Raw genomic sequence first — 27,105 nt, 5'->3', positions numbered from 1 at the left:
AAATGACTGAAATACGTTCAAACGTACGCATTGAGAGCTATCGACTGCTTTTTACCGCGTCTTTCTAGCCCTCTTAGTTTTTGAGTTAGAGGTGGGTGGTAAAATATGCCCCCCCCCCCCCCCACTAGGGCGAAGTTGGCTGAGACCGCCACTGGGGCGCGGGTTAAGCTCAGAAAGTAAACACTAATAATAATTGGCATGTTTACTGGTAGGGTGATGAAGGCCGCTAAACACAGAACGTCGAGCTCGATTTTGGTTTACCCACTCATGAACGCATGGTAAGGGTATCGGTACCGGGTCCCTGCTCGCTACGTTTGAGGCCAAAACTACATACTCGTAGTTCACAAATGTCATGGAAATTAGAAGCATGTACAAAAGCCATGTGAAACGTGTTTCATGGTCAATGTCGGCCATCGATCTTGAGTATAATGTTAATACTACCGTCTCAGGGCTTCTTGCTAGTGAATGTCATTGGCAGGTGCCGACCATTGAGATCAAATTAGATCAAATTTTGAAGTGAAAAATATAGATTATGTAGGTTTATGTATAAATATAGGTTTATGTATAAAATATATAAAATATAGGTTTATGTATCGGATGCAGTTTTAGCTCATAACATGAGGGTGTTGCCTATACTTATGTGTTTTATCAGGGCTTTGGCCTCCAGAGTGCACTGCAAGGAAAGAGTATCCGAATGTCGGAAGGTTTGCAAATCGTAAATCATAGACTACAATAGTCGTTTTCACGACGGCCATGTGGTACACATTTGGTGCACATCTGGTACAGATTAGGTGCAGCTTTGGTCAAATCAGGTTCAGTGTGTGTCTTAGCAGCTATCAGCTAGGGTTGCGCTAATTGCTTATATGCCTGACCTGTCATATTATCAGAGAGCATCGTCGATTAATACACTGAAATAAAATTCATAAAATGAAGATATTTGCTGCAAAAGAGATTAGGTGCACATTTGGTCAAATCAGGTGCACTCGCCGGATACGGATAGCCCGTCGTGAAAATGGCTAGTATGGCTGAAACACTTCGCTCCAAATTCTTGTTTCTCAGCTAGCGACAGTCTTTCACTACCGAACAATAGACCAGTATACATCAGGGGCGGATCCAGAAAATCTCCAAGGGAGGGGCCATTAGAAACCAGGAGGCCCCCCCCCCCCCCATAATCCCACCTGTTGGAGGCCCCATCTTCCCACTTGTTGGGCCCCCCCCCCAAAAAAAACTGCGTCTATTGAGCTTATCTAGCTGTTCAGGCAACATCTCAACATCTGTGCAGGCTTGGAGGCCCTCTGTGCAGGTTAGGAGGCCCTGTAAAAGTGGTCATCTCTGTGAGTATAAGAGACCTCCAAGTTATGAAAAGCTTTACCAATCTTCTAACAAAGAAGTCTTCTCAGCTAGTCTTCTAAGAAATAACTAAGTGGGTAGGTTAAAAAAAAAAACTCATCGGATTTTGGCCACTTTATTTTCAGGAGGCCCCCTTTTCAGCTTTTTAACTTTTTAACTTTTTATTTTATTTTTGAAAAAAATCGGCCAAGGGGGGGGCCATGGCCCCCATGGCCCCCCCCCCTTGTATCCGCGCCTGGTATACATATATATTCAGTTTGTATTTCGATAATAAGGGCATCATCAACAGGGAAGGCAGCTGACAAAAGCATTTTACGGTGTCTTCAGAGATTGGACAGTTCCTTTGTACAATAAAACACCGGCACAGGTCTTATACTCATCGGAAGTGACTAGAAGTAATGACTTATTTGCTCCTAAAAGAACTGCTGCGGCTGCTGCTGGATGACGGCTCCTCCGTTCTCGGCCCAGAACAGCTCCGGGTGCTCCTGCCTCAGCTGGGCGTACTCGGGAATCTGAGCCGGCGCCACTGGCAGGTGGGGGGCCTGCGGCTGGAAGCCACCCTCGTTGGCGGTGTAGTCCACCCGGTAGGTGTTGCCGTCGTCACCGACGAACTCGAAGCTACCCTGCTGCTCGATGGAGCCAGTCTCGGGCTGGGAGCCCGGCGCGACACGGCCAACTTCCTGCACCTGAAAACGAGACAGACATCGAATCAGAACTAATCCCGGTGTCACGACAAACACGACAAACACATGCTTTATGGCTGCTGTTGGTATCTTGTCTCCTAATCGGGTCACCGTTTATACTATACAGACTTAAAGGGACTATCCCACCTTCTAAAATGTTGTTAAAACCAGTTAAATTGTGCCCGACTTTATAGATTGGATGACCAGGAACACGGTTCTGGCATTTATTTTTCATTAAACATCTTAGGCTTCCCATATTCCAAACACAAACTTTCAAATATGTGACGTCACAGCCCAAAATTACCTCCTTCCCCAGGCCACATTACTGTCATAAAGCGGATTCTTTTTACTTGGTAGGCACCACAACAAAGTTCAGACCAAGTTTTAAGCGATTTTTCAACGAACAAACCCATTTAAATCAGAATGACTAAACGAGGTGACGTCACACTAACGGTCGCTCCATGTTGAAGATAGGGCCTTGTACAAGGCCCATTTTCAAATGAAGGGAACGAATTTCTTCAACACCAAGAGGCCGCGGGGGTTGCAACCTAGATAGATAGTGGTTTCTGAACCTCGCCGCAAACTTGGCTATCTCAACTCAAACCCCATGTTAAAGGTGGGATAGTCCCTTTAATAACTCTGGCCTCAACTCAAGCTGCTTCTGAAGCCCGCTGAGTAGCACCGGTGTGCGCGCGGCGGTGTGCGGACTCACCCTCTGTCCGTTGTCCTGCTCGTAGGCGTACTCGTAGTTGCCGATCTGGTCCTGTTCGTTTTTCTGGCTGAGAATGCGCACCTGCGGCTGGCTGACAAACTGCTGCTGATCAAACTGGGGAGCCGCCGCGACCACAGCCACCACCAGCAGGAACGCGAACTGAAAAAAACGCAGTTAGATGTGTGTGATGTCATCAGGGTTACGGTTATTTGATCGGAGACTTGGTAGATGTAGGATGGATCACTGATTAGCTGAAATTTAGATATAACATTTAATTAACACCCATTTTTTAACTTGCTCAGGACTAGTATGCATGACAATTAGATATTAAATACGTACTCTGCCGCACTAAATGCTGTAATTTAGGCACAAGGACCTTTATTTATTAGCTATAGTGCGTTGAGTTTAATACAATCATCAATCCGACTCCCTACCATCTTCATGATGTGATGTGATGTGATGAGCTGGGTGGTCCGTCAGAAGCTGGTGATCGGCACGGCGGCAGCGGGCTTATAAAGAGCCCCCTCCCCGTCACCCCTCCCCCGTCAAGGTAGCCCGGTCCGCCGCTCCGATGGGCGGCCGTAACCAGACGAGCAGCTTAGCAGGCAAATGAAAGTGCAAGTGGACACCAAGTTTATGTACAGTAGTACCGCCTGTTCTGGCCAAATTCTATTTTCCAACATACTAGGAGGACAAAAACCATAATCACAACCTTTTTTGCTTTTTTTAACCCGCGCCCTGCTGGGGGGGGGGTGTTTGAACACCCCCTCCTTGTGGTTTTTCGCGAATATCTCAAAAACGGCGGCGCTTCGCGCCGCCGTTTTTGGTACATCTTATCATACATCAATTCTACACATGCTGTTAAAATTTCAGACCAAGGTCATTCAAGGTCAAGGTCACTTGAAGTGACCTCACCTCATAAAAAGTTTCAATGTCTGCCATAGCTACACCGAGTCACCGATCGCTTTGAAACTTTTAGCGATTGCTAAGGGCAATAGCATGTACAAAATGTAGGTATATCTCAGAATTTTGATATCGATGACCTAAGGTCAGGTCAATTTTGCGACCTCCCCATTATAAGTCAATGGGAGAAAATTAAAATGCGCCTCTTTTGGACAAATGACATTACAAACACTCCTAAACACTGAATTGCAAGTGGTTTAGACACACTGAACATGAAAATGGTGTCTGTGACCCCTGTTTATGCCCCTGAGATCATCTTAGGTCACAAATGATATCTGACAGTTTTTCGCAAATAACTTTTGATAGAGGCATGCTAGAGCGATGAAAACGCCTTAGATGTGTTCAGCTCGACGATACAGATCGACTGATATGCAACATGACCCTTTCCGGTCAGGTCATGACCTTGACCTGAGGTCAAATTTTCATAGGTCCCCTGCATGAATCCTAAACTTGTGTAGCACTTAGATGAAAGCTTGTGCACAATTCTGATAGAGTTTATGACGAGAGACGTTCAGTGCGAGGTCCCAAATTTCACCTGGCCTTAACCCGCGCGGGGCTGGGGTCTCCAGCCGAACGCGCCGGGCGGGGGGGGGGGGTGTAAATTTTACCCCGAACTAATAATCTCCCGAACTAATGGTTCGATTTGGAAAATTCAAACGCCAATCGAAAGATCTCATCACGAACAACTAAAAACATGTACTAAATTTAAAGTTTGAGGTCAAGGTCGAGGTCAGGTCAAGGGTACAAATTGCAAGTTTCTACAGTATCGCCCTTGCACCGTAGTTGCCGAAGAATGGAGTCATGGACTGAGACTGATTGCCCAAAACGTGTTCTTAGGCTACCAAGACAATATTCGTTGCATACAATATCATTCAGAGGTCAAGGTCAAGGTCAGGTCAGGTCAGGTCAGGTCACCAAAAACAAAATATAGAAAAGGGCATGTGAGACACATGTTTTATGGGTCATTTTATTCATAGAATTCAATAGGCATACTATTACTCAATAGGTGATATGGACCACATCTGGATGAATTTCAGGTCGAGGTCAGGTCAAGGTCAGGTCAAGTTAGGTCAAATTTTGAAGTTGTTTGTTAAGGCCTAAAAAGGTGTCTATCTGATGCAGTTTTTCACGGCCAATCGAATGGTGCTATTTTTGTTTCCGTACGAGGTCTAGAACTAAAAAAAACATTGTTTGTCGTGACGTCATAAACTTTTGAATAACTCCCACATTTTTCAACGGCTTCTTCTAAAAATTGGTATGTAGGTGCAAATGGACCACTTCTCTGACATATGTTCCGGTTTTTTTGATACACGCAAAATGTTGGATTTAATAACTTTTTTCCCAAAAAAGTCAGTTTTTTCAAATTGGGCCAAAAACAAAAAAATCAAAAAAACGAGATAGCCATTTGATAGACAAGCTGGAATCACGTATAAGCTTTTTGTTACAACTTGATTCCCTTAAAAATAATGATGTTAGCGGCGTTTTAAATTTTGCGGTTTTTGAGGCGAAAATGGCGAAAATGACGTCACTAAAACGTCATTGTCTCAAAAAAGTTCCGAAGGATTTCGCTCAAATTTTCAGAGAACATGTCACATTGATGTAAGTAAAGGTACTGAAAGTTTGGCGGCGCTGCGCGCCGCCGTTTTTGAAATATTGCAAAAATTCGCGAGAGGGGGGGGGGGGTAAAATTTACCCCCCAGCCCCGCGCGGGTTAACCCTCGCCGGACCTATTGGTTTTCTACATACGCGCCGGCCGAGGGGGGGAGCGGGTACGACCCCCCCCTCGCCGTTTCGCCCCTGGTGGAGCTAGCGCGTCGCGGAAAAAAACGAGCGTGTGCGCCGTTACGAGACGCAGAGATTGGTACCCGATTTTAAGGTCCTAGGTCAACCGGTGACCTCTGAGGTCAGGTCAAGTGCCCCAGGGTACGGTTCAGTTTGTGGTGAATAACTTCGCAAAAAACGGCCGCAGAGCCGCGATTTTGGCAGCATCGTGTTCGCCTCGCTCAGGCGCGTCAAATGATATACTTTTTGTTCGGGTCAGGTCAACTTAGGGTGGTGACCTCAGGTCAAGGTCAGGTCAGCACCCCAGGTCACGAAGTTGGTCGAAAGAGGTCATGTCGCATATCATTCGATTCGGCTGGTCTTCCTGAGTCCATTGGTGGCTTTCTCGACTCGCTAGCTCAATTTGATCGGGAGTTATTGAAGAAAAACTTTACTATAGGATAATGGCTGTGAAAATACCATATGGGGCTATGGTTAAAAGCCTCTCCCATTAACAACCCTTCAGAGTGCTGTTTATTACCTCATCGTGCACTGTCTGCGGCACCTAGCGGAGGTTCCCATTACTATTAGTTGTGGCGTGGCGTAAGGAGCTGAGTGAGCCCCAGCAGCCCAAGCAGCGCATGATGCATATTTGTTTATTCGATATCAAGGAACAACAGGCTTATGGGCTTTTTGGGTCGAAAATGGCAGAAATGACGTCACTCCGATGAGTCCGACGTCATTAGCGGCCAACCTATCTTAACCTTCGGAAAATTTTGGTCACAATCATGGGCGTAGGAACGGTTGGAACATTGTGGGAGCATGGGTGCAGAAGCCATAGTCGGTGGAGCGGGAGGGGGGGGGGGGTAGGCAGGCAACGGCACCCCGGGTATCATGTTCCAATCCCTCCCGACTTCGGTATAATTAATACATCGCCACCCGTGAGAAATCATTTTACTCTTAACCCCCGCCGGGCAGGGGGTGTTTGAACACCCCCCTGCGATTTTTCGCAGATATCGCAAAAACGGAGGCGCGGAGCGCCGCCGTTTTTGGCACACCTGTTTGTGCATCTTTTCCGCACATGTTGTGAAAATTTCAGACTCAGGTCACCTTAGGTCAGGTCACCAGGTCACGCCAAGTGACCTCACCTCAGAAAAAATAAGAATGCTCGTCATAGCTACACCGATTGATCGATTGCCTTGAAACTTTCGGCGATTGATTAAAGCAACATTAATTATAAAATTTATATCTCTGAATTTTACACACTGAACCGGAAAATAACAACTGTGACCCCTCGTTATGTCCCCGAGGTCATCTCAGGTCACAAACAGAATCTAACAGTTTTTCGCTAATAACTTCTGATAGAGGCGTGCTTGAGCGCTGAAAACGCCTTACATGTGTTCTGCTCGACGTTGCGGATCGACTGATATGCAACATGACCTGTTACGGTCAGATCATGACCTTGACCTGAGGTCAAATTTTTAAGTTGACCTTTCAAGGTCAACTTATAGTTCATTCGACGCGTCTCGACGAGAGGAACACGATGCTGGCAAAAGTAATGTCATGGCTCTTTTGTGTCAAACGTTATTGCCGAAAAAAAAACGGTTTTCGTAAATACGACTATTTTTGCAGTTTTTGCCCTCTGGAGGCTAAGCCGTTGACCTGAGGTCAAATCTGAGAACATTACTCTGAAAGGTATGTGAAAGGGCTATTAAATGCGCTTTTTTCGCGGCGCTGTAGCTCTATCGGTTCCCGAGATAGCCGTTGGCAGTATCCAAAATGTTGAAATAGTCAACATTTTACCTTTGGTGACCTCTGGTGACCTGACCTTTCACCTGACCCAAAAAATGACCGTGTGTTTTCGTCCTTATTTTGGACGTTCTTTCGAGTACCGCTTACCGCGTGCAGTCGCTACGTGGTCCAGGAGCCGAGTTAGAAGCGGGGGGGGGGGGGGTGTTCAGACCCCCCCGGCCCAGCGTGGAATCTCAGAGCACCGGCCCGGCGCGGGTTAATTTGATCTACCAGTTTGATACGAAACATGTTGTCTTGAGTAGGACCGAAGAGCCAGAGAACATTTTGCATCGTAGATCAGCCCATACAATATATGGTGCATGTTGCAATGAGTAGGTACGAAGGGTCCATAACAAAGTAGTGAACGTTTTGTATTGTGGACGGGGACATGTTCTGCCCTAGTTACTTCAATGCAAGAGCTTGGTGACCTGAGTTGCGTTGTCACGTCAGTCGTGAAAATCTAGTGGTAAACATGCAGTGTGTATGCACTGTTCAGACTTGGATGCCTCAGGTTATGCTCAAGCTGGGCAATAAGAAGAAATCCCTGTGCCCCTTATAGTTTTACATTACGTAAGACCTGTACATCTAGGTAACGCGCAGGTTTTGACCTCCCCGGCTCTGTTCCGAAACCATACAGCCAAGCGCATAACTGTCATGACAGTAGAATCGGCGGGAATCGGTCGCAATTTTATATTTCATCGTTCAGAGAGCGTCAAGTGAGAAGCGATCGCCGAAAAAGTCAAATAACACATTTCTACGCTCAACAGAAATTCACAGTGATATAACGCACTCCTGCTATAGCCAGCTTCGTGATTGCATCAAACTCCGGATACTGACAGCTGTATCATCGACATATTTTGGTTGGGAATAAAAGAACATGGAGTTAATCAAATGCAGGGATGCCTTAACCCGCGCATGACTGGGGTATTTTCCATAACGAGAGTGACTGGGGGGGGGGGCTCTCCAGAGCCCCCCCCCTCCTATCTCCGAAACTACTGAGCCGATCGTCAAAATGCAAACGGCGTCTGATAGCCCTGGAAAAATTGTCGAGCCAAACCTATTGTCATTGACCTCGAGGTCATCGATGACGTCACAGGTCAGGTCAAAGTAAAAATTATCGACATTTTTGCTAGTTCACAATTTAGGCTCCGACCACCGGACGGCCGGTCTGATCAGGCTCATTTTTGGTTTACGCACTCCTTGGCGGATGCCTTAGATACCCTGAGGGTAGCGAACTTTTACTTCGAATTTTTAAGGTCAAGGCCAGGTCATCCTAGGTCACGAAAATTGTATATCATGTATCGCTCACGTGACGCATGTCTTATGGTCCATTTAGCTCGTAGATTTCGAAAATAGTGTCGTCTGTGTCATTTGAGGTCATTGTCAGCTGAATTTACCGGAGGTCAGGTCACTTTCAGGTCAGAAAAGGTCAAATTTTGAAAATGAAATTTTTCAACAAAAAAGTTGTTTATCAGATGCAGTTTGAGCTCAGGAACACGATGGTGCCATTTATATTGCTGTACGACGTCAACAATGTACTGAAAAATGGATTTGAGAAGAAAAAAACATAAGATTGTAAAATTTTGATAATCATGCGAATAACTTGGCTATTTTTGAAGATATTGGGCTACAACTTGCAAATGTAGTTTATCAGTGGGTGTTCTATCACATATACTCCGGTTTTTGCGAAAAGTCAAAAACTTTTTTGAAAAAAAATATACTTTTTGTAATTGTAAATACAAATTTTTCAAAATGTTCAAAATATCGAAGATTCGAGATAGCAGTTTGATAGCTATACGTGTATTTGCAGTCCACTCATGCAAAAAAAAAGGATCTATCATCTAGCTTTAAAACTGAGCTCTTGAGAGCGTTTGCCGTAATTCTGTATTTTGCATGAAAATCGGCCGACATGACGTCACTCTGACGTCATTTCCGGTCAAACTATGGTAGCTAAAAAGTTGAAATTTTAACGCAAGGTGTTAAATTGATGCCTTTGAAGGTACCGCAAGTTTCCTGTTGATCCGTCAAACGGTTCAGAAGATATTGCTAAAAAACGGGAAGGGGGCTCTGTAAAGCCCCCCCCCCCCGCCCAGTCATGCGCGGGTTAAGGCGTGGATCCCCCCCAAGCAATGGTGTTGGCTGGAGGCTCAGTCAAGCGCGGACTAAATTGTGAGCTAGAGCTGTATTTAACCCTCGCCCATGTAGGGGGGGGGTGCAACCCCCCCCCCCCTGAGGTTTTTCTTAGCTACACGCCGAACTGTTTCAGATAGCCTGCTCAAATTTTCAGTACCCTTTGGGGCATCCTTTGCGCAACTTTGGTAAAAAAAATTGTCAAGGTCATGTCAGGTCACGGAGTTATGACGTCATAAAGGGAACAACCTCCGGCCAGATTTACGCTAAATTGGAGATTGCTTCACAATGGTATAAATGCCGACTGACCTGACACACTGATGGATTGTTTTAGAATCATACAGGGGCGTCGCCGACGGGGGGGTCGGGGGGGTCGTGACCCCCCCACTCTTGAAAACTGGGGGTGTCGACCCCCCCCACTTTTTGCGATGCTGAGTATGCTTTTTTAGCTTTTATGTCAGTGAAGCAGGCGTCAGCAACACCAACAAATACATCAGACTCAAAATCGCTTCAAGAGCTCCCTAAAGCCAATTAGCCAATTACCTAAAGGTCAATTAGCTGTGGGCGGGGAACACCAGCACAACAATGTTTTTAAGTAGCCCCCATCCTAGTACCTTTTTATCCCTCAAAGGATTGGACGCGCCAAAACTGCCCCGAGCGTTCGTCTGATCGTTTTAAAAAAATGGTCGCAGTCGATTCGTCGGATCAGTACCTAACTACAAAACTACAAACTAGCCTCAGCCCCATGGCTACCGTCACAAACTAGCTGTACAGTGCACATGTAGGGGAAAGGGAGTCAGATGGTTAACCGTCTCGGGCTTTCGCAAAGAAGTCGCGCAAAAAGGAGCCGATTGCAACAAAACTTCCGGTGCGCTCGAGTTAATCACCTACTTAAAATAAATCGATATCCCTGATTCAAATAAAGATGACCTTAGTTCACTTTTTCATAACGTGCTTTTAATTGATTTTAGTTTTTGGAGCTGATTTTGAACTTAGCGCCCATCTGAACATTTAAGAAGTAGTTGTGTTGCTTATTCATATAACATGCTAGGAAGCAATCGGTGGTGGTCATCCACTATTAGGTACTGGTCGATCTGACCTGACCTGATCTACCCCAAATGCATGGAGTCATCATCTTCGTTCAAAACTAAGACAACATTCGTAATCAGAACCTCGAAAAACCATCACAACTTACATTCGTTAAGTTCTAGCAGGTCCCGAGTTTCTCTACTTATTGGCGATGACCTGAGTCCTGAGATGACCCGAAAACTTGTAAATGGGTATCATCGGCTTTCTCTCGTCACGGGCAGCATGCTCTTTTTTCCGCAAACCTGTAGATCGATCAGGGGTCGAAAGCATGCCTCAGCGTTAGTTAAGTATGCGTTATACGTTAGCGACTGGGAAACCACCAATAGAAGGGCTACAGTGAAGCAGAAAACTATTCGATAGCTCTTTTAACGCTCTTTCGCTAGCTTCGCGTTAGATTTCATCTCAGGCCTATGTTTGGCCCATAAGAAGGCAAACAGCTAACTGGACAGATTCTGCCGAAACATCTGCTTTGCAATAACTTTCGAAACCGTGAATTCGTATGGTATTTACATATGTTGTCTTGTCACCACCGTCTTGATCTCTTTGAGACGCGTCACATGAGTTAAAATTTGACCATTCAGAATTAACGTTAAAACGACCTCAGGTCAACGTTATGTCCTGATCGAAAAAGGACCTCCTGCTGCATATGAATGGATCCGTGTTGTTGAGCTGAACAGTGAACACCTTCCAGGTGCTGTCATCGCTCAACCGCGTCTTCGTCAAAAGTTGTAGAAAAAAATGCTGGTGGCCATCGATGGACATTTCCACTAATGACCTTTCGAGTCATCACTCGCCATAAGTTGCACCCTGTCCCTGGCAATGATGAGCTGATTTGTCATGGCTCCAAAGATATTTTGCGTTTCTGACGAACTTTTTCAAAGCAGGAGGCATTCGTGCTTTTTCTAATTTCTCAGGGTGAAGACTTCCATTTCGCGTCTAGCTAGACGCGTCTTAAGTCTTAGACGCGTCTAGCTGGACGGCGGCTGCATCTATCTGGCGACAGCTTACTTTAGACGCGTCTTGCTTGGAAGTCTCCGTCCAACAGTTAGACGCCAAGTTAGACGCCAACTTGGACGTCTGCTCAGTTAGATGCCAGTTGGACGCCAGTGGAAGTCTCCACCCATTTTCTAATGATGAGGTCACGTATTTGACCTGCCTTCAGATCATAGATGTAAATCCTCAGTTAGAATCATGAATTGCTGACACGTATAACCCCATACATTAGGTACCTATACAGTGTACCAAATTTCGAAGTTATGGGAGAAAAGCTACAAGAATGGCGAGAGGGGAAAGTTTTTATAGAGGTATACCGTATAACTGAACTTGACATGGCGACCTGACCTTAAGTGACCAGTGATAATTTTTACGCAAGTGATGTAGGTAGGTATACCTACCTAATAGGTTATACCAAATTTGGCGGCGTTGCGCGCCGATTTGTTACACACGCACACACACACATACGCACGCACAAAACTGGGAAGTGTGACAAAAAAAAAAAACACCCCTACCCATCGGGTGAAGGCTAGAAACCCGACCCCCCCACTCAAAAATCCGTGGCGACGCCCCTGGAATCATAACTGGCTGATTTGACATTGGCACAATGTCCGTTGACCTTTTCAAGGTTACTAAAGGTCAAGGTCAGGTCAGTGACCTCGGTTGACCTGTAATGACTTCTTGCACTTGTATGCCTTTTCGGGGTATTTTGATGCCCTGAATTCGAATTTGCTATCCATTTCAGGCATCGTCAGTTGTTTCTTGTAGTTCATTTTGGGTCAGGGTCAGGTCAGTGACGTCACACGCCTGACGTGACCCAATGCACAAATGACCTTGCAGACTTCCGATGCTCCCAACGCATCATTTTTAGAGTTATGACATCGAAATACACACCAAACGATAGAGAATTGATCGAGGATCACGATAGTGAAGGTTTCAAGTCGATATCTCTTACCGTTTTGCCACAATCGGCGCGGAAATCTGAAAAAGTTAGATTTTTCCGAAAATTTGACATTTGACCGGTCATAAGGAGGTCAAATGTTGACCTAGGACCAAAAATATACCACCAATCGCGAGATCTCGTTGAGAGCAATCCGTTGGTCTTTTCCGCTAAGCTCTACGACGCTCCGTTTTCAAACGCCAGGGGGGGGGGGGGTCGCACCAACCCTGTATGGGCGAAGGTGGCAGAACACCGTTTACGGGCGAGGGTTAACACTGCCACTCTTGTCTTGGCTTGCCTTTCAAATAAGAGTTACAACCCATAAAATATGTTCTCAGCAGGTTTTCCATATTACCAAAAGATAGTTGCTTCTGAGTCATTTTGCGGCATATATGTAATGAAAAATAGAAAAAAATATGCGCAAAACGTATAATCTAAATCAAACACATGACACTATCTTTTCGGTGCATTGATCACTTACCAATATTAGCCTGCAAACCGGCCGATTTGCAAACTGACCGGTTTTCATGCCGACAGCGGACACCGGGCCCGGGAGCAGGGGCAGCGCGGGTGAGACGCAATCTGAGCCCGTATCAGACGTGCAAACTATTAGCCAACACCTGTAGACGGCGGCAGGTCGGTATATAAGCTGCCTGCAGCCGTCCAGTGGTCATCCGATCCCAAAGGTTCCACCAGATCACAGCCATGCAGATGGTAGGTGCTCTCTCTCAGCTGCAAACGGATAGTGATGTGTGACCACGAGTGATCTGTGGTGAATATCATAGCGATGTGGCCAGTACTTGGGCACATGAGTAGAACAGAAAAGGCCAAAAGTGCCAAGTGCGTCCTAGCATAACGCATCGGTGCAGGGATCGACTTTTCATCACCTCCAAGATATCCTCTGGTTGAAATGCCAACAGTAGGTAACCACGGACTGTTAGGAGTTTGAATTTGACTCTGTTTTTTTCATTTTCAGTTCGTTGCTCTCCTGCTGGTGGCGGCTGCCTCGGCGGCTCCTCAGTTCGACCCTCAGTTCACCAGTCCCATCCAGCCCTTCCAGCCGGAAGTCCGCATTCTCAGCCAGAAGTTTGAGCAGGATCAGATTGGAAACTACGAGTACGGATACCAGCAGGACAACGGACAGCAGGTAAAAGAGCAGTGGGCTCCAAATTTGTCACAATTAGAGTTTAATCAAACCAATTGCTAACTCATTTTCAAGGGTGCATATTGAACTTTGAGTTATTTTACCTTGAGTGATAGGTACTTTGAGTTTAGGTACATTCCTAAATAAATTGCTTTACCAAAAAACATAAAACAAAAAGAAAAGAAACGGCTTCTCTTCATTGATGGCCCTTGTCGTACATTCATCGGTCATTTATACACTCAATACCTTTGTCTTTTGTGCTATGATTTAGATAATCATGCACTCTGCATGCTATTTGCAACGTAAATATGCAGAGATATGCAGAGCACATCGAATCAGGGTGAAGGTTGTGACCGACTCTCGCAATGTTTTCAGGTACAGGAAGTTGGCCGCGTCGCCCCGGGCTCCCAGCCAGAGACCGGAACCCTGGAGCAGCAGGGCAGCTTCGAGTTCGTCGGTGACGACGGCAACACCTACCGGGTGGACTACACCGCCAACGAGGGTGGCTTCCAGCCGCAGGCCCCTCACCTGCCAGTGGCGCCGGCTCAGATTCCCGAGTACGCCCAGCTGAGGCAGGAGCACCCGGAGCTGTTCTGGGCTGAGAACCAAAGCCAGGGTACCATCATCAACGACCAGCAGTTCGTTCAGCAGCAGCAGTTCTTCTAGTCAGGAATATTTGTATCTTATGCTGAACCCTTTTCATTCATCATCATGCAACTTTGTCATCAGGACGTCCCCAAATGGTTATACATGTTCTATCACCTGGTTATTATATAGTTGACGTACGATATCATGTTATGTTGTCAGTTGTAATATACGTCTTACCACACATACGTTACCCGTTTGATGCAGATATGGGGGGCAATGGCTTGAAAACGAAATGTCAAGCGTACAGTCGTTGCAATATCAATAATTGGTGCACTGCACTTTAACCTGTACTTCGCACACTAAAGACCTCAAAGCTAACTACCAACTCCCTCACAGGCTCGGGGGGGGGGGGGGTAATCCCAACCACCAAGATCAAATTTTCAAAATAACCTTTCAAGGTCAACGTATAGTTCATTCAATGCGTCTAGACGAGAGGAACACGATGCTGGCAAAATGAATATCGTGAATCTCTTGGGTCAAAAGTCATATTTTTACTGTATGCCTGGCCTATTCAAATACATTAGCCAGAGGGGTGTGGTAATAACTGGTGTAAGCAAGTTGACCACGGTCAAAAACGAATTACCAAGTCAACATTTTGGGATGGCCTCGTTCAAAAAACGGCTAAGAGCTTCGGTCTAGACAATTATTTTATCGTTGGCATACAGTAAAATACATACCAAACTCGGCCGGTGATAAATTTTCAAGACCTCAGTCCTTACTGATTTTTGAACTCGGCCTTCGGCCTCGTTCAAAAATTCAGTAAGGACCTCGGTCTTGAAAATTTATTTACACCGGCCTCGTTCAGTATTATATAATACCGAAAAAATGTCTCGTGAAAACGGTTATTTTTAGTTTTTGCCCACTGGACTTGGAGGCTAAATCATTGACCTTTGGTCAAATCTGAGAACAATGCTCAAAAATTTCAGAGGGCTAACGAATGTTTTTTCACGGCGCTGTAGCTCTATTGGTTCCCGAGTTAGCCGTTGGCAGTTTCCAAAAATGTTGAAATGGACTAGACTTTACCTTTGGTGACCTCTGGCTACCTGACCTTTGACCTGACCTAAGAAATGAATTATGTGTTTCCGTCATTCTTTTTGACGCTCTTGCGATTGCTGCTTACCGCGTGTCGCTGCGTGGCCCAGGAGCCGAGTTAGACGAGACCCCCAAACACGACACGGAAAACTCAGGCCACCAGCACGGCGCGCGGTGCGGGTTAATAATATACATCGAAACCAGCGACAACAATGCGACTGTACCTGCGTCACTTGTTACATACATACATACATACACATTGATTTTCAACATTACACATGAGCAAAACATACACAAAAATATTATAAGATTGGTGCAAAAGAATAAAAATTCTTAAATTAAAGCACCTCTCTTAATCAATCAGTATAAAATAAACGTGAGTATTACATAAAAAACACAACATAATATGAAAACAAGTCTGTTTGACCACCGCCAAGCCGCGCCACACCCACCGCTCGCTGGTTGAAATTAAAGTTGCTACCCCCAGGCGACACGACGAACCGTCCGGCCCGCCGTCCGCCGGTGGATGCTATTGGTTCTGGAATCTTTTAGTTTTGATAATATAATTTTGGAATAATTTCGCTACTTTGATCTGATCGTTTTTGTTGAGGCCTCTACCATACAGCAATAAGTTAAGTTTAGATACGCGTAATTATCTTGAGGAGCAATATTAACAGCAAAATAGTGAAAATAATAAATACCACACTGGTAGATTATATGCCTACGAGTCTATGAAGTTTTTCTTCTTCTCACAAATAGGAAGCTAGTCAAGGACATGCGGTTCAGGCTTTAGGAGTCCACACAATTCGAAATTGCTGAAATTGCATATTAATAATAATATATAATAATAATAATCCATTTATTTCACACCGATATTTCACGGTACATATTCAACACATAACAATACACACCAACACAACACACGAACATGCAGACATAGCACAGCTACGTTTTGCCCAGTCAGGCAACTAGGTCATTACATCTAGGTGGTCCCGCCTTGGTCCCGCCTCATCATGCGTGCATTGACTATACGCTCAATGTTCGACATAAATATGTTTTGTAAGTCAAATGGAGTTATGACACTGAAATCCAAGCCTAGTAGGTCGTAGCGTCTCCGTATTGCGAGGCTAGCTTTCGCAGATAATCCATTACGGCCTATTACACTATTTCTAATACACTGGACAATACCATTACTGCTTTGATTGATGCGACGGTGAAACATGAGCTGTCTTTTAGCCAGAAGCATAGGACAAGTAAGTAATTTGACTCGATGACACAGTTCATGATTTCTGGTTCCAAGTGGCAAATTCATAAGCTTTTTAATACACCGATGATACGCTACATGCATTTCACGAAGAGATCTCTGATTGGTATCAACATTCCATAGTTCACATCCATACATATGTGTACAGTATGACTTAAATAATTTTATAAGTAAACTCTTATTAGCATGCCTGAGCTTTGCATAAAGCATGTTGGTCATATAGTACATTGAACGCTTTACCCTTCGAATATCGGGCACATCACATAAGTCATTAGAAATGATATGGCCAAGATATTTAAATTGACTGACCCATTTCAGATTTTCACCACACAGTGCGATTTTTGGCTCCTTAGAGTTCATTAAATGACTAGCTTTATAAGGCTTCCTAGGGTTAAAAACCATGCACACAGTTTTTTGCACATTAAACCTTATATCTCTGGACACAGCAAAACATTCACACTGATCCACCAGAGTCTGAAGCCCTTGTCTGGTGGGGGATAGAAGCACTATATCATCCGCATAGGCGATGACACCGACGGCACAATTGCCAACAAAACATCCAGTTCGAAGAGAACGCAACTCAATCAACAGATCATCAATGTATACATTGAATAGCAGTGGGGAGAGGTTTCCGCCCTGTCTTACACCATTCTGGATGGAAAATGACACTGATTCCTTACTGGCCCATTTGACACTCATTCTCTGATGCCCGTACCAGTGTATAAGAAGTTTCAAATATATTGGGGGAACTTTTCGTTGATCAAGTATCTTAAAAAGCGTGGCATGACACACTCTGTCAAACGCCTTACTCGCATCTAAAAAGGACACATACACCGAACTGCCTCGCTCTGTGTAATAGTTCACTGTCTCTTTAAATGCATAAACAGCATGAGATGTTGAATGGCCATCCTTGAATCCAAATTGGGATTCACATGTCTTTAAGAAGGGAGCTAGCTTTTCAACCAGAATAAGTTCTAACACCTTTGATATGGTTGTCGATAGGGCTATAGCCCTATAATTTGATTTGTCGTCCAACGCACCATTCTTATTCTTGACAATGGGGACTAACAAAGAATAAATTAGGCTGTCAGGAAGCACACAATGATTTAGCATGCAATTGAACAAATGTGCCAAAAGACATGGCAAAGATTCTGCATGTAGATGTAGCAGGTGGTCAGCAGACACCCCATCGTGTCCAGCTGTTTTCCCACTTTTCAGCTGACGAAGAGCAGAAAGCACGTCTTCATCAGTTATTGGTGGTGTCATATTAGCCCTACCAGATGGTAGGTCAGCGATGACAGCAAAGTCACTACTACAGCTACGATCATTAAAAACTGACATGAAATATTCCTTCCACATAGCTAGAATCTTTTCATCGCCAGCTATATTACCAAAGCTCAGAGGAAGGGAAACACCACCGCCCAAGTGTCTCTTAAGCAATAACCAGAAGCGATCTAGGCTCTGGGCCGAAAGAGAATAAGCCAGTTTATTGGCTAAGAGCCGATCTTCCTCCCTTTTGCATTTCCTCATGGCATATTTAAAACTCAGCCTAGTCAGTCTCATGTGGGAAGCAGCTGCACCTTCCTTAGGAGAGCCGCAACGCCTCCAATCAAGAAAAGCTTTGCGAGCTAATTCATGCTTAAGCTTAACACTTTGATTCCAGCCCGAAATGGCCTTTGAGTTCCTTTGCCGAACTAACGTTTGCGGAATACATTGGTCTGCACCGGAAGTGATTACCTGAATCATAGTATTGTAAATATTGGAAATACTATCAATATGCTGAGCACTATTGCAGTTTACTGTACAGTCTCCTTGGAGATCGTCCGTGATAGTTTCAAAGTGGGGCTGTATCCGTGTAAACACGTACTGATTATATGCTGTTATTGCTGCCTCGGTCGCATTCCCCCATTGCAACTTGGCACGCCTAGGCTTAGGAGGGACAGGTTTAACTGTCGCAGACGGTACAACCTTAAATGTAACGCACAATGGCATATGATCGATTGCACTAATCTGATAACTGACTGAAATATCCTCAATACAATTATGCAAATTCTGGTTCGTTAGACAGTGATCTAACCAAGATGTAGAGAAGTTAGCAGCACACACATATGTGTATGTACTACTTAAAGGTCCCAACAATTGCATATCTGACATTATAAGATTATTATCCTCACAAAACTCGAGAAGTTCCGACATAAAACGTGAACCATATCCATTGGCGTTACAATCCCCTAGTATTCCATATAAACAAGTTTGGGCGCGAATTATTTCAAGTGCGCATGTGAGCTCGCCGAGACACATGCAAAACTTCTCATAGCTATCCAGGTCCCTATAATTTGTAGGAAGGTAAACATTGATTAGAGACACGAGACCCACGTTAGTTACTATATCCAAGCGCATACAGCGATCGTTGAGAACCTTAACTGCAAGCGATGGTTGAAGAACCTTTCTCCACAAAATAGCTACCCCACCAAATGGTCTGCCATACAATAGACCATTACCAGAGTCGAAGGAGGTAGTTCCTAGACCGCTGAAATGTTCATGAACGTTATTCAACGTATGCAATTCGAACTTTGCAAGCCATGTTTCCTGAAGAAACACAATGTCGTGGCTATCACAAATAGTTCGAAGCTCAGAGGAAGACGATTTTAGGGACTGGCAGTTGAATGAGCATACTCTTAGCATAGAGGATGCATCTATCTAGTGACATGAGCTGTTATGCGATCTACACTAGCACTCCTAGCCATCGGTTTGCCCTGATGAAGCTGTCGATCCTCAGTTTGATCTGCAGCTTTAGCTCCCTTGGGATGGTAAAACCTTTTGATTGATACATGAGAAGGCCACTTATCTGGGATCATGACACGATCCTTAGAATCGAGGGGTATGGTTACTTTGTACCCCTTGTACCCGTACTTCTCAGCACAGTGAGCGATCTCAGTGATCTCAGTGACGACCGATTTGTCCGCGCCCGGGCCCAGCAGCCAGTTCACATGTGATCGGACTGCCTCACACGTGGTGCTCGTGTGGAGGCGACCAACGAAGAGATGTGCTACTCGAGGTGGTGGTGCGACGCCTCTCAGCAGGGTCGAGGAGCTTACCCCAGTAATCACAGCCTTACTGCGACTGGAAGGCCTCTTCCGTCGGATGACCTCGGTAAAGCCGTCATTGTCGGTGTTGGCAGCCCGAAGTTCAGGCTGTGCGGTCGTCTGCGACATCGGCCGTGAAGATCCCGAAGCTGTTTCTTGCTGAATGTGCAGCTGACGGGAGCGATCCTCGCGCTCTTCTCCATCTTGGTGCGGTGTCATGTCTGATGACGATGGCTGCTGAGTCCCCGGTCTTGGAGAGGGCCGCTCCAGGGTCGGCGATGGCACTGGTGGCCGTGCCGAAGTAGCGGATGATGACGGCGCCGCCGGAGCGGATGACGTGCCGGCAGCTTGGGCGTACGTCAGAGGCGGAGTGGACATGGCCGGCTGCGTTTGCAATTCCAGCATCGCCTGCTTTAGGCCTTTCATCTCGTTTTGCATCTGGGCAAATTGTCCAAGAAGAACGGACATGTCTACATGCTCAGGTGAGGCCGGTGGGATATTGCCTAAATCTACCGCGTAAAACCTTGGTAGAATAGCCCCTTCACGGTCACATACTTGTAGCGCCTTCATGATATCTTCCATGTCTGCACGGTTCTTACAGTTGGAAGACGTACTTTTGCGCCTTATCAGCCGAAGATCTTTCCTCGATGGGAACAGCTCATTGATAGCTATTTGCCATAGTGCTTCTTTTGCTGCATTTATTTCTTCGCCACTGTAGAAGTCGGTACATTGCTTGACAATCGCTTCAAATGGGGTGTTCTGTGACTTGTTAATGCAGAAGCACAATAGTTCATTTTGTACACAAATTTCAGACATATTTTGATTGCTTGCCATCTTGGGACATATGACAAATAATAGTGAGTCCGTTTGCAGCTAGCCGTGCCGGTTACTTCTATGTGTGTTACCGTGCAACATGTCCATTACAGATACGAGACAGGCAAGACAAACAATCCTATTAATATGTACACGACCCACTTTCTCTTGGGCTTTTTGAGTTTTGACACTTTTAAGGGCAGTGTTCTTGGCTACTCACGTGCACACGTCGAAAAATCAAGAGTGAATAACTATTCTTGGATTGAAATGTTTTGGAAATTATTCCAAAATATTATACATTTCAAATGCTTATATCTTGTAAGCCGAAGATAAATTCATTTGATATCAATATTCACCGCATTGTCCAAAAAATTAGGAACAGAAAGATGTGCATTTTAGTCCAAAGCAACGCTCATTTACGCAGAAATAGACAGGAAATCGGAGCCCACTAAAACACGTCCGATCACCACGAGCGCCGGGCCTTCCAAATTAAATATTACTCAGCAGACCGCTCTTTTCTAACTAATAGACCTCGGTAGCTTGATGCAGCACCGCGGGCAGGTAGTTACGCGGCTGTGGCTGGAAGCTCCTTCCCGTAACCAGCCCGTGCAGTCCGTGCAGTCCGTGCAGTCCGTGCAGCCCGTGCAGTCCGTGCAGTCCGTGCAGTCCGTGCAGCCCGTGCAGTCCGTGCAGCCCGTGCAGTCTGTGCAGCTCCGCTGACCCGGTACATGACTGGGGCGGCTGACTGACGACCGCTGACCTGGCTACGACGCTCGTAGTTGCCGATCTGATCTTGTCCGAACCGCTTGCCGAGAAAGAATGGAGTCTCCGCTTTGATCTTGAGGAGCACGGTTGACCCGCTGGCCAAAGGTCTGGAAGTGCTTATTCAGCCGCGGGGCCGCCAGTACAGTAGCCAGCAGGAGCAAGAGAACAAACTGAAAATCATGCAATGAGTATCAACGTGGCGTAGACATAAACAAATGAAATATTCAACTGCCTTGTAGCCGCGCATGGGACAAGGGCATACGTAAACCGCACTTGCGAATATCATTCCCACATCATATTTATCTTAACATGGCCCCCTGCGTGCTCGTAAACGCAAGGCTCTTCCTCCCAAACCAACGAAGCGAGACCTACCTTCTGCATGGCTGACTTGCTGAGATTGGGGGCCTCGATGATGACCGAACTAACGCAGGCCGCATATATACCCCGACTAACCGCCGCCACAAGTGTGACCTGACCGCTTTACACCTTCGGCACCGGTTCGGAATGCGACCTCTCGTGACCTCTCATCCCCAGCAATAAATACTAAGATAGTTGGCAGCGACACATGGCACATATTTGGTGGTGAGCTGGCGTGAGAGGATGCTGGTTAGATGGAGCTGCTGGGAGTAGTATGATGTTAGTTCCTAATGTAATATTTGACTAATCTGCAATGTATTTAACCCGCGCCCGGCTGGAGGGGGGGGGGCGGTGCCGCCCCCCCCCCCCATAGGTTTTTTCGCGATAGCTCCGAACACGCTGGTGATAGAGAGCTGAAGCTTGGCATACCTGACCTTTGATTCGAGCCGGATCTTTCGACACCAACCGCATTTTTGGGTCAGGTCAAGTCACTTACTTATGACGTCATAAGTAAACCTCTGCACGGTCTTCAGATGTCGCAACTTCGCAACGCCCTCACTGCCAGAGGAGTTGTCACAGGGAAATGAAACTTGCAGGATCCAGTATCCATTATGAGTCTCACAGCTTATATATCTCGGATTTTTCCTAAAGGTCATATGAGGTCAGGTCATTTTCGTGACCTCACCATTACCTATAAGTCAATAGGGAAAAATACAAACTGCTATTCTGGCGCCGGGAACGATCTCCAACTATCTCAAGCACACATAATCGTGATTTGATGCACTCTTTGCAAAATGCAAGGTTAGATGCGTCACTTTTGCAATGTTGACCTTGCGTGACGTCATTTATGACGTCATCAAGGTCATATTAGTTTTTCGTCAATAATTCTTGATCAAATTGAGCTAGCGAGTCGGGAAAGCCACCAATGGACTCAGGAAGACCTGCCGAATCGAATGATATGCAACATGACCTCTTTTGACCAACTTCGTGACCTGGGGTTGCTGACCTGACCTTGACCTGAGGTAAACACCCTAAGTTGACCTGCCCCGAACAAAAAGTATATCATTCGACGCGCCTGAGCGAGGCGAATACGATGCTGTCAAAATCGCGGCTCTGCGGCCGTTTTTTGCGAAGTTATTCACCAAAAACTGAACCGTGCCTTGGGACACTTGACCTGACCTCAGAGGTCATTGGTTGACCTAGGACCTTAAAATCGGGTACCAATCTCTGCGTCTCGTAACGGCGCACACGCTCGTATTTTCCGCGACGCGCTAGCTCTACCAGGGGCGAAACGGCGAGGGGGGTCGTACCCCCCCCTCGGCCGGCGCGAATGTAGAAAACCAATAGGTCCGGCGAGGGTTAACCCGCGCCCGGCTGGGGGTCCTGGATTTCCACGCCCTGCTGGGGGGGGGGGGTGTTTGAACACCCCCCCCCCTTCTAACTCGGCTCCTGGGCCACGTAGCGATACGCGGAAGGCGGCGTTCGAAAGAGCGTCAAAAATAATGAGGAAATCACTTCGGTCAATTTTTTGGTCAGGTCAAAGGTCAGGTCACCAGAGGTCATTGAAGGCAAAATTTCGCCGATTTCCAGGTCGAATGTCGACAATTTCCAAGAAGCCAACGCATAACTCGGGAACCAATAGAGCTACAGCGCCGCGGAAAAGCGCATTCGATAGCCCTATTAACGCCCTTTCTGAGAAATTTTCTCAGATTTGACCTAACGTCAACGGTTTTGCCTGCAGGGGGCAAAAACTGCAAAAATAGCCGATTTTTTTCGGAAACAGTTTTTCTGCAATAACTTTTGACCCAAGCCTTGTACGAGCTTACTTTTACCGGCATCGTGTTCCTCTCGTCAAGACGCATCGAATGAACTATAACTTGACCTTGAAAGGTCAACTTAAAAATTTGACCTCAGGTCAAGGTCATGACCTGACCGGAAAGGGTCATGTTGCATATCAGTCGATCCGTATCGTCGAGCTGAACACATCTAAGGCGTTTTCATCGCTCTAGCATGCCTCTATCAAAAGTTATTTGCGAAAAACTGTTAGATACCATTCGTGACCTTAGATGACCTCAGGGCATAAACAGGGGTCACGGACACCATTTTCATGTTCAGTGTGTCTAAACCACTTGTAATTCAGTGTTTGGGAGTGTTTATAATGTCTTTCGACCAAAGGAGGCGCATTTCAATTTTCTCCCATTGACTTATAATGGGGAGGTCGCAAAATTGACCTGACCTTAGGTCATCGATATCAAAATTCTGAGATATACATTTTGTACATGCTATTGCTCTTAGCAATCGCTGAAAGTTTCAAAGCGATCGGTCACTCGGTGTAGCTATGACAGACATTGAAACTTTTTATGAGGTGAGGTCACTTCAAGTGACCTGGTGACCTGACCTTGAATGACCTTGGTCTGAAATTTTCACAACATGTGTAGAATTGATGTATGATAAGGTGTACCAAAAACGGCGGCGCGGAGCGCCGCCGTTTTTGAGATATTCGCGAAAAACCACAAGGGGGGGTGTTCAAACACCCCCCCCAGCAGGACGCGGGTTAATATGTAATTTACCACGTTATGTGTACATTTGGAAAACATCGAAAATCTTAGCTCACTACGGTCTAACCCTGTATGTGGTTTCCTTTATTGCCTGTCAATTTTCGCTTATACATAAAGACATTAATTAACCCTCGCCCGTATAGGGGGGTTGAACGGACCCCCCATGGTTTTTCGCGAATAACTCGCGTAAAAAGCGGCCGATCGCGACGAAACTTTCAGAACCCTCGCGTTCATCAATTTTACACCTACCCTGAAACTTTCATGACCCTGACCCAAATGACCTTTGACCTGCAACCTACTTTTCGAGACCATGTTTGGCCGGAATCGCGATTCGGCGTATGTCGGCTCGCATTAGCCGCGCGTTTGCAGTCTTTTCGTGGTTTCAAGCGTTGAAACATGTGATATGATGTTGCCCCCATGCATTAGGGTGGGTGTCAAGGTCACCTGAAGGTCAGGTCAGGTCATTGACCTTTGATGACCTCGGTTCACTTTTTCGAGTTTTACATGTTTCTAGGCCAATTTTTTTTAGCTGAATTCGAATTTAGCAACCATATGAATTATGAAGATTTACGAAGTAGTTTTGGTGCCTTCGTAACATGTTACGAAGCTGTCAGAGGCGGTTGTCACCTACTCCGAATACCCTTACTGGTTGACCTGACCTGACCTGACCCGACCTGGCCTAAATGCATGAAGACATCATCTGTGATAAAAACTAACATGATATTCGTGATCAGCACCCCGAAAAACCCTATAGAAGCCACATTTTACGACGTTCTAACAGGTCCCGATTTTCCAGACTTTTGAGTCGTTGACCTGACCTGCAAGGTCAACCAATGACCTAGGACCTTAAAATTGGGTATCATCGGCTTCCTCTCGTCACGGGCAACACGCTCGTTATTTCCGCGAAGCTCTAGCTCGATCAGGGGCGAAACGGCAAGGGGGGGGGTCCAACGGACCCCCCCCCCCCTATTATACGTTCGCGGCAGGAAAAACACCAATACGGGCGAGGGTTAATTCTGCCGTAAATAATTAATTGGTCGTTTGGCTGACGTTTGGGATTTGGATAATAGGAGCACTAATATTTTTCCTAATTCATATTGCCGACGCATGATAAACTGATTTTGAGCGTTTTCTGATCGGTTTTGCAATCTTCAAAGTTTTGCAAAGTCTTATGAGCTAGCGATAAGGTCTGATCGGGCTAACGCAGGCGGCTATTCTGCCATCACCGGACCTATTGGTTTTCTACATATGCCCCGGCCAGGGGGAGGGACTTGATATGATCTCTCTCGCCGTTTCGCCTCTGACGGAGCTAGAGCATCGCATAAAAAAACGAGCGGCTTGAATCAGTCCTCCGGTACCACCATGTTTAATCTTATTTAGTGTCTATTAGTGTCTCCGGAGTGTCCCGAGCTATCGCAAAAAAAAACAGCTTTGGGGGCGGCTCCTACCCCCTCGACCGGCGAGCGATAGTTTTGATTCAATTGGTAAATATTGAAAAGAAACACCACTCCTACAAGCAGTTAGAATTTTATCACTTATAGTTATATCGTGACTATAAGATCGTGACCCTGTCCCAGTCTGACGGTGAGAGGGCCAGCGTGCTCCATTCACGTGACAACACATCTTTAAAATTCTGGTTCTTGTACAAGGTCGAGGCATCGGGAAGTGCATTTAGCCGCGATTGGTAAAGAATAGCGCTGTCTCTGACCCATTGACAATCGTTGATAAACATTCGGAGTATATTGTATATGACTTCAGTAACATGATGTACGGCTGACACCGGAAGAATAGGTAAAACACTTCGCTTGTAAGTGTGATGATAATGATAAAATGATAACGATGATGATATTGATGATGATGATGACGGTCAAAGAATCATTTCAGTGCTTCAGGCTTCATCACTAGAAGAACTGCTGCTGCTGGATGAACTGCTGGTCGTTGATGATGACGCCCTGGTTCTCAGCCCAGAACAGCTCCGGGTGCTCCTGCCTCAGCTGGGCGTACTCGGGAATCTGAGCCGGCGCCACTGGCAGGTGGGCGGCCTGCGGCTGGAAGCCACCCTCATTGGCCAGATAGTCGACGCGGTAGGTGTTGCCGTCGTCACCGATGAACTCGTAGCTGCCCTGCTGCTCCAAAGATCCAGTGTCGGGCTGCGGGCCGGGCTGGACGCGGCCAACTTCCTGTACCTAAAAACAATGGGAGAGACTGTCACCACCTTTATCCTGGTTTTTCATGCTCCCAAGTCTCAATCGGGGATTACATTGCATTATAATAGCATAATGACCGATGAGCTTACATGGCTCCTCAAAAATAGAATGCAGAATTATTATGGCAATAAGATGCATAAATAAACATAGTCAAATCGTTTATTTTATTTGTTGACATGAAATGCTCTGAGCATGAGTATTCTAAGACTTTAACTGTTATAAAAAAGTAAGCATTTGTTTTATTTTTTCCACATCACGTCAAAAATGGACTCCTCTTTTACCTGCTGTCCATTGTCCTGCTGGTATCCGTACTCGTAGTTTCCAATCTGATCCTGCTCAAACTTCTGGCTGAGAATGCGGACTTCCGGCTGGAAGGGCTGGACGGGGCTGGTGAACTGAGGCTGGAACTGAGGAGCCGCCGAGGCAGCCGCCACCAGCAGGAAAGCAACGAACTGAAAGTGGAAAAAGCAGATCGTCAATACCAAACATCAAGCAGATGGAGGCCAATGTTTTCAGATCAGATATCTTGAAGGTGAAAAATAGGAGCTCTGTATAGATGTGGTAAGCTGGCTGTTGACACTTGACAAGCACCAGCCGCGGCACACAAACAGACGCAAACATCGAGTGACCGTACAAAAAAAAAATGCACTTTTCACTTCTTCTCTTGAGTACTTTCTACTTTTTCGCCAGGCAAGTCACCGGCTGTCATATTCACCACAGTCCAACACTTTCTGGAGACACATCGCACCTTCGCCACCTTTTGCAGCTGAGAGAACACCTACCATCTGCATGGCTGTGATCTGGTGGAACCTTTGGGAT

General features: G+C 46.0%; 3 protein-coding genes across 4 annotated transcripts; 1 reads left to right on the top strand and 2 right to left on the bottom strand.

Annotated features, from left to right (window-relative positions):
* Positions 1 to 1,600: 1,600 nt before the first annotated feature.
* LOC122391818 (larval cuticle protein 65Ag1-like) lies at positions 1,601 to 13,126 on the bottom strand. Of its 2 annotated transcripts, none has more exons than XM_043386116.1 (3): positions 3,180 to 3,220; positions 2,746 to 2,904; positions 1,601 to 2,036 (listed from the first exon to the last, which is right to left on the bottom strand). In XM_043386116.1, the coding sequence occupies exons 1-3, from the start codon at positions 3,186 to 3,188 to the stop codon at positions 1,764 to 1,766; spliced, it is 441 nt and encodes a 146-aa protein (XP_043242051.1). In that variant the 5' UTR covers positions 3,189 to 3,220; the 3' UTR covers positions 1,601 to 1,763. The 2 variants fall into 2 exon arrangements, with proteins under 2 accessions (XP_043242051.1, XP_043242047.1); XM_043386112.1 differs by lacking the exon at positions 3,180 to 3,220 and adding an exon at positions 13,033 to 13,126 and having other exon boundaries at positions 1,618 to 2,036.
* LOC122391819 (flexible cuticle protein 12-like) lies at positions 13,038 to 14,389 on the top strand. Its single transcript, XM_043386117.1, has 3 exons — positions 13,038 to 13,126; positions 13,389 to 13,559; positions 13,932 to 14,389. Exons 1-3 carry the CDS (start codon positions 13,118 to 13,120, stop codon positions 14,220 to 14,222), a joined length of 471 nt encoding a protein of 156 aa, XP_043242052.1. The 5' UTR covers positions 13,038 to 13,117; the 3' UTR covers positions 14,223 to 14,389.
* An 11,562-nt stretch (positions 14,390 to 25,951) lies between these two features.
* LOC122391817 (larval cuticle protein 65Ag1-like) lies at positions 25,952 to 27,105 on the bottom strand. Its single transcript, XM_043386111.1, has 3 exons — positions 27,069 to 27,105; positions 26,568 to 26,738; positions 25,952 to 26,265 (listed from the first exon to the last, which is right to left on the bottom strand). The coding sequence occupies exons 1-3, from the start codon at positions 27,075 to 27,077 to the stop codon at positions 25,981 to 25,983; spliced, it is 465 nt and encodes a 154-aa protein (XP_043242046.1). The 5' UTR covers positions 27,078 to 27,105; the 3' UTR covers positions 25,952 to 25,980.

This window comes from Amphibalanus amphitrite, unplaced genomic scaffold (assembly GCF_019059575.1).
Source record: "Amphibalanus amphitrite isolate SeventyFive unplaced genomic scaffold, NRLGWU_Aamphi_draft 000456F_arrow, whole genome shotgun sequence".
NCBI lineage: Eukaryota > Metazoa > Arthropoda > Thecostraca > Balanomorpha > Balanidae > Amphibalanus > Amphibalanus amphitrite.
This window is presented reverse-complemented; position numbering and strand designations above follow the sequence as displayed.

Bases quoted from the DNA above. Each gene is read 5' to 3' on its own strand.
- LOC122391818 (XM_043386112.1), bottom strand. From the start codon at position 13,119: ATGGCTGTGATCTGGTGGAACCTTTGGGATCGGATGACCACTGGACGG. The intron at 2,905-13,032 runs GTGTTGGCTAAT...CGTTTTTTTCAG, and splicing joins CGACCTGCCGCCGTCTACAG to TTCGCGTTCCTGCTGGTGGT. The intron at 2,037-2,745 runs GTGAGTCCGCAC...TCTCGTTTTCAG, and splicing joins AGCAGGACAACGGACAGAGG to GTGCAGGAAGTTGGCCGTGT.
- LOC122391819 (XM_043386117.1), top strand. The intron at 13,560-13,931 runs GTAAAAGAGCAG...CAATGTTTTCAG, and splicing joins AGCAGGACAACGGACAGCAG to GTACAGGAAGTTGGCCGCGT.
- LOC122391817 (XM_043386111.1), bottom strand. The intron at 26,266-26,567 runs GTAAAAGAGGAG...CATTGTTTTTAG, and splicing joins AGCAGGACAATGGACAGCAG to GTACAGGAAGTTGGCCGCGT.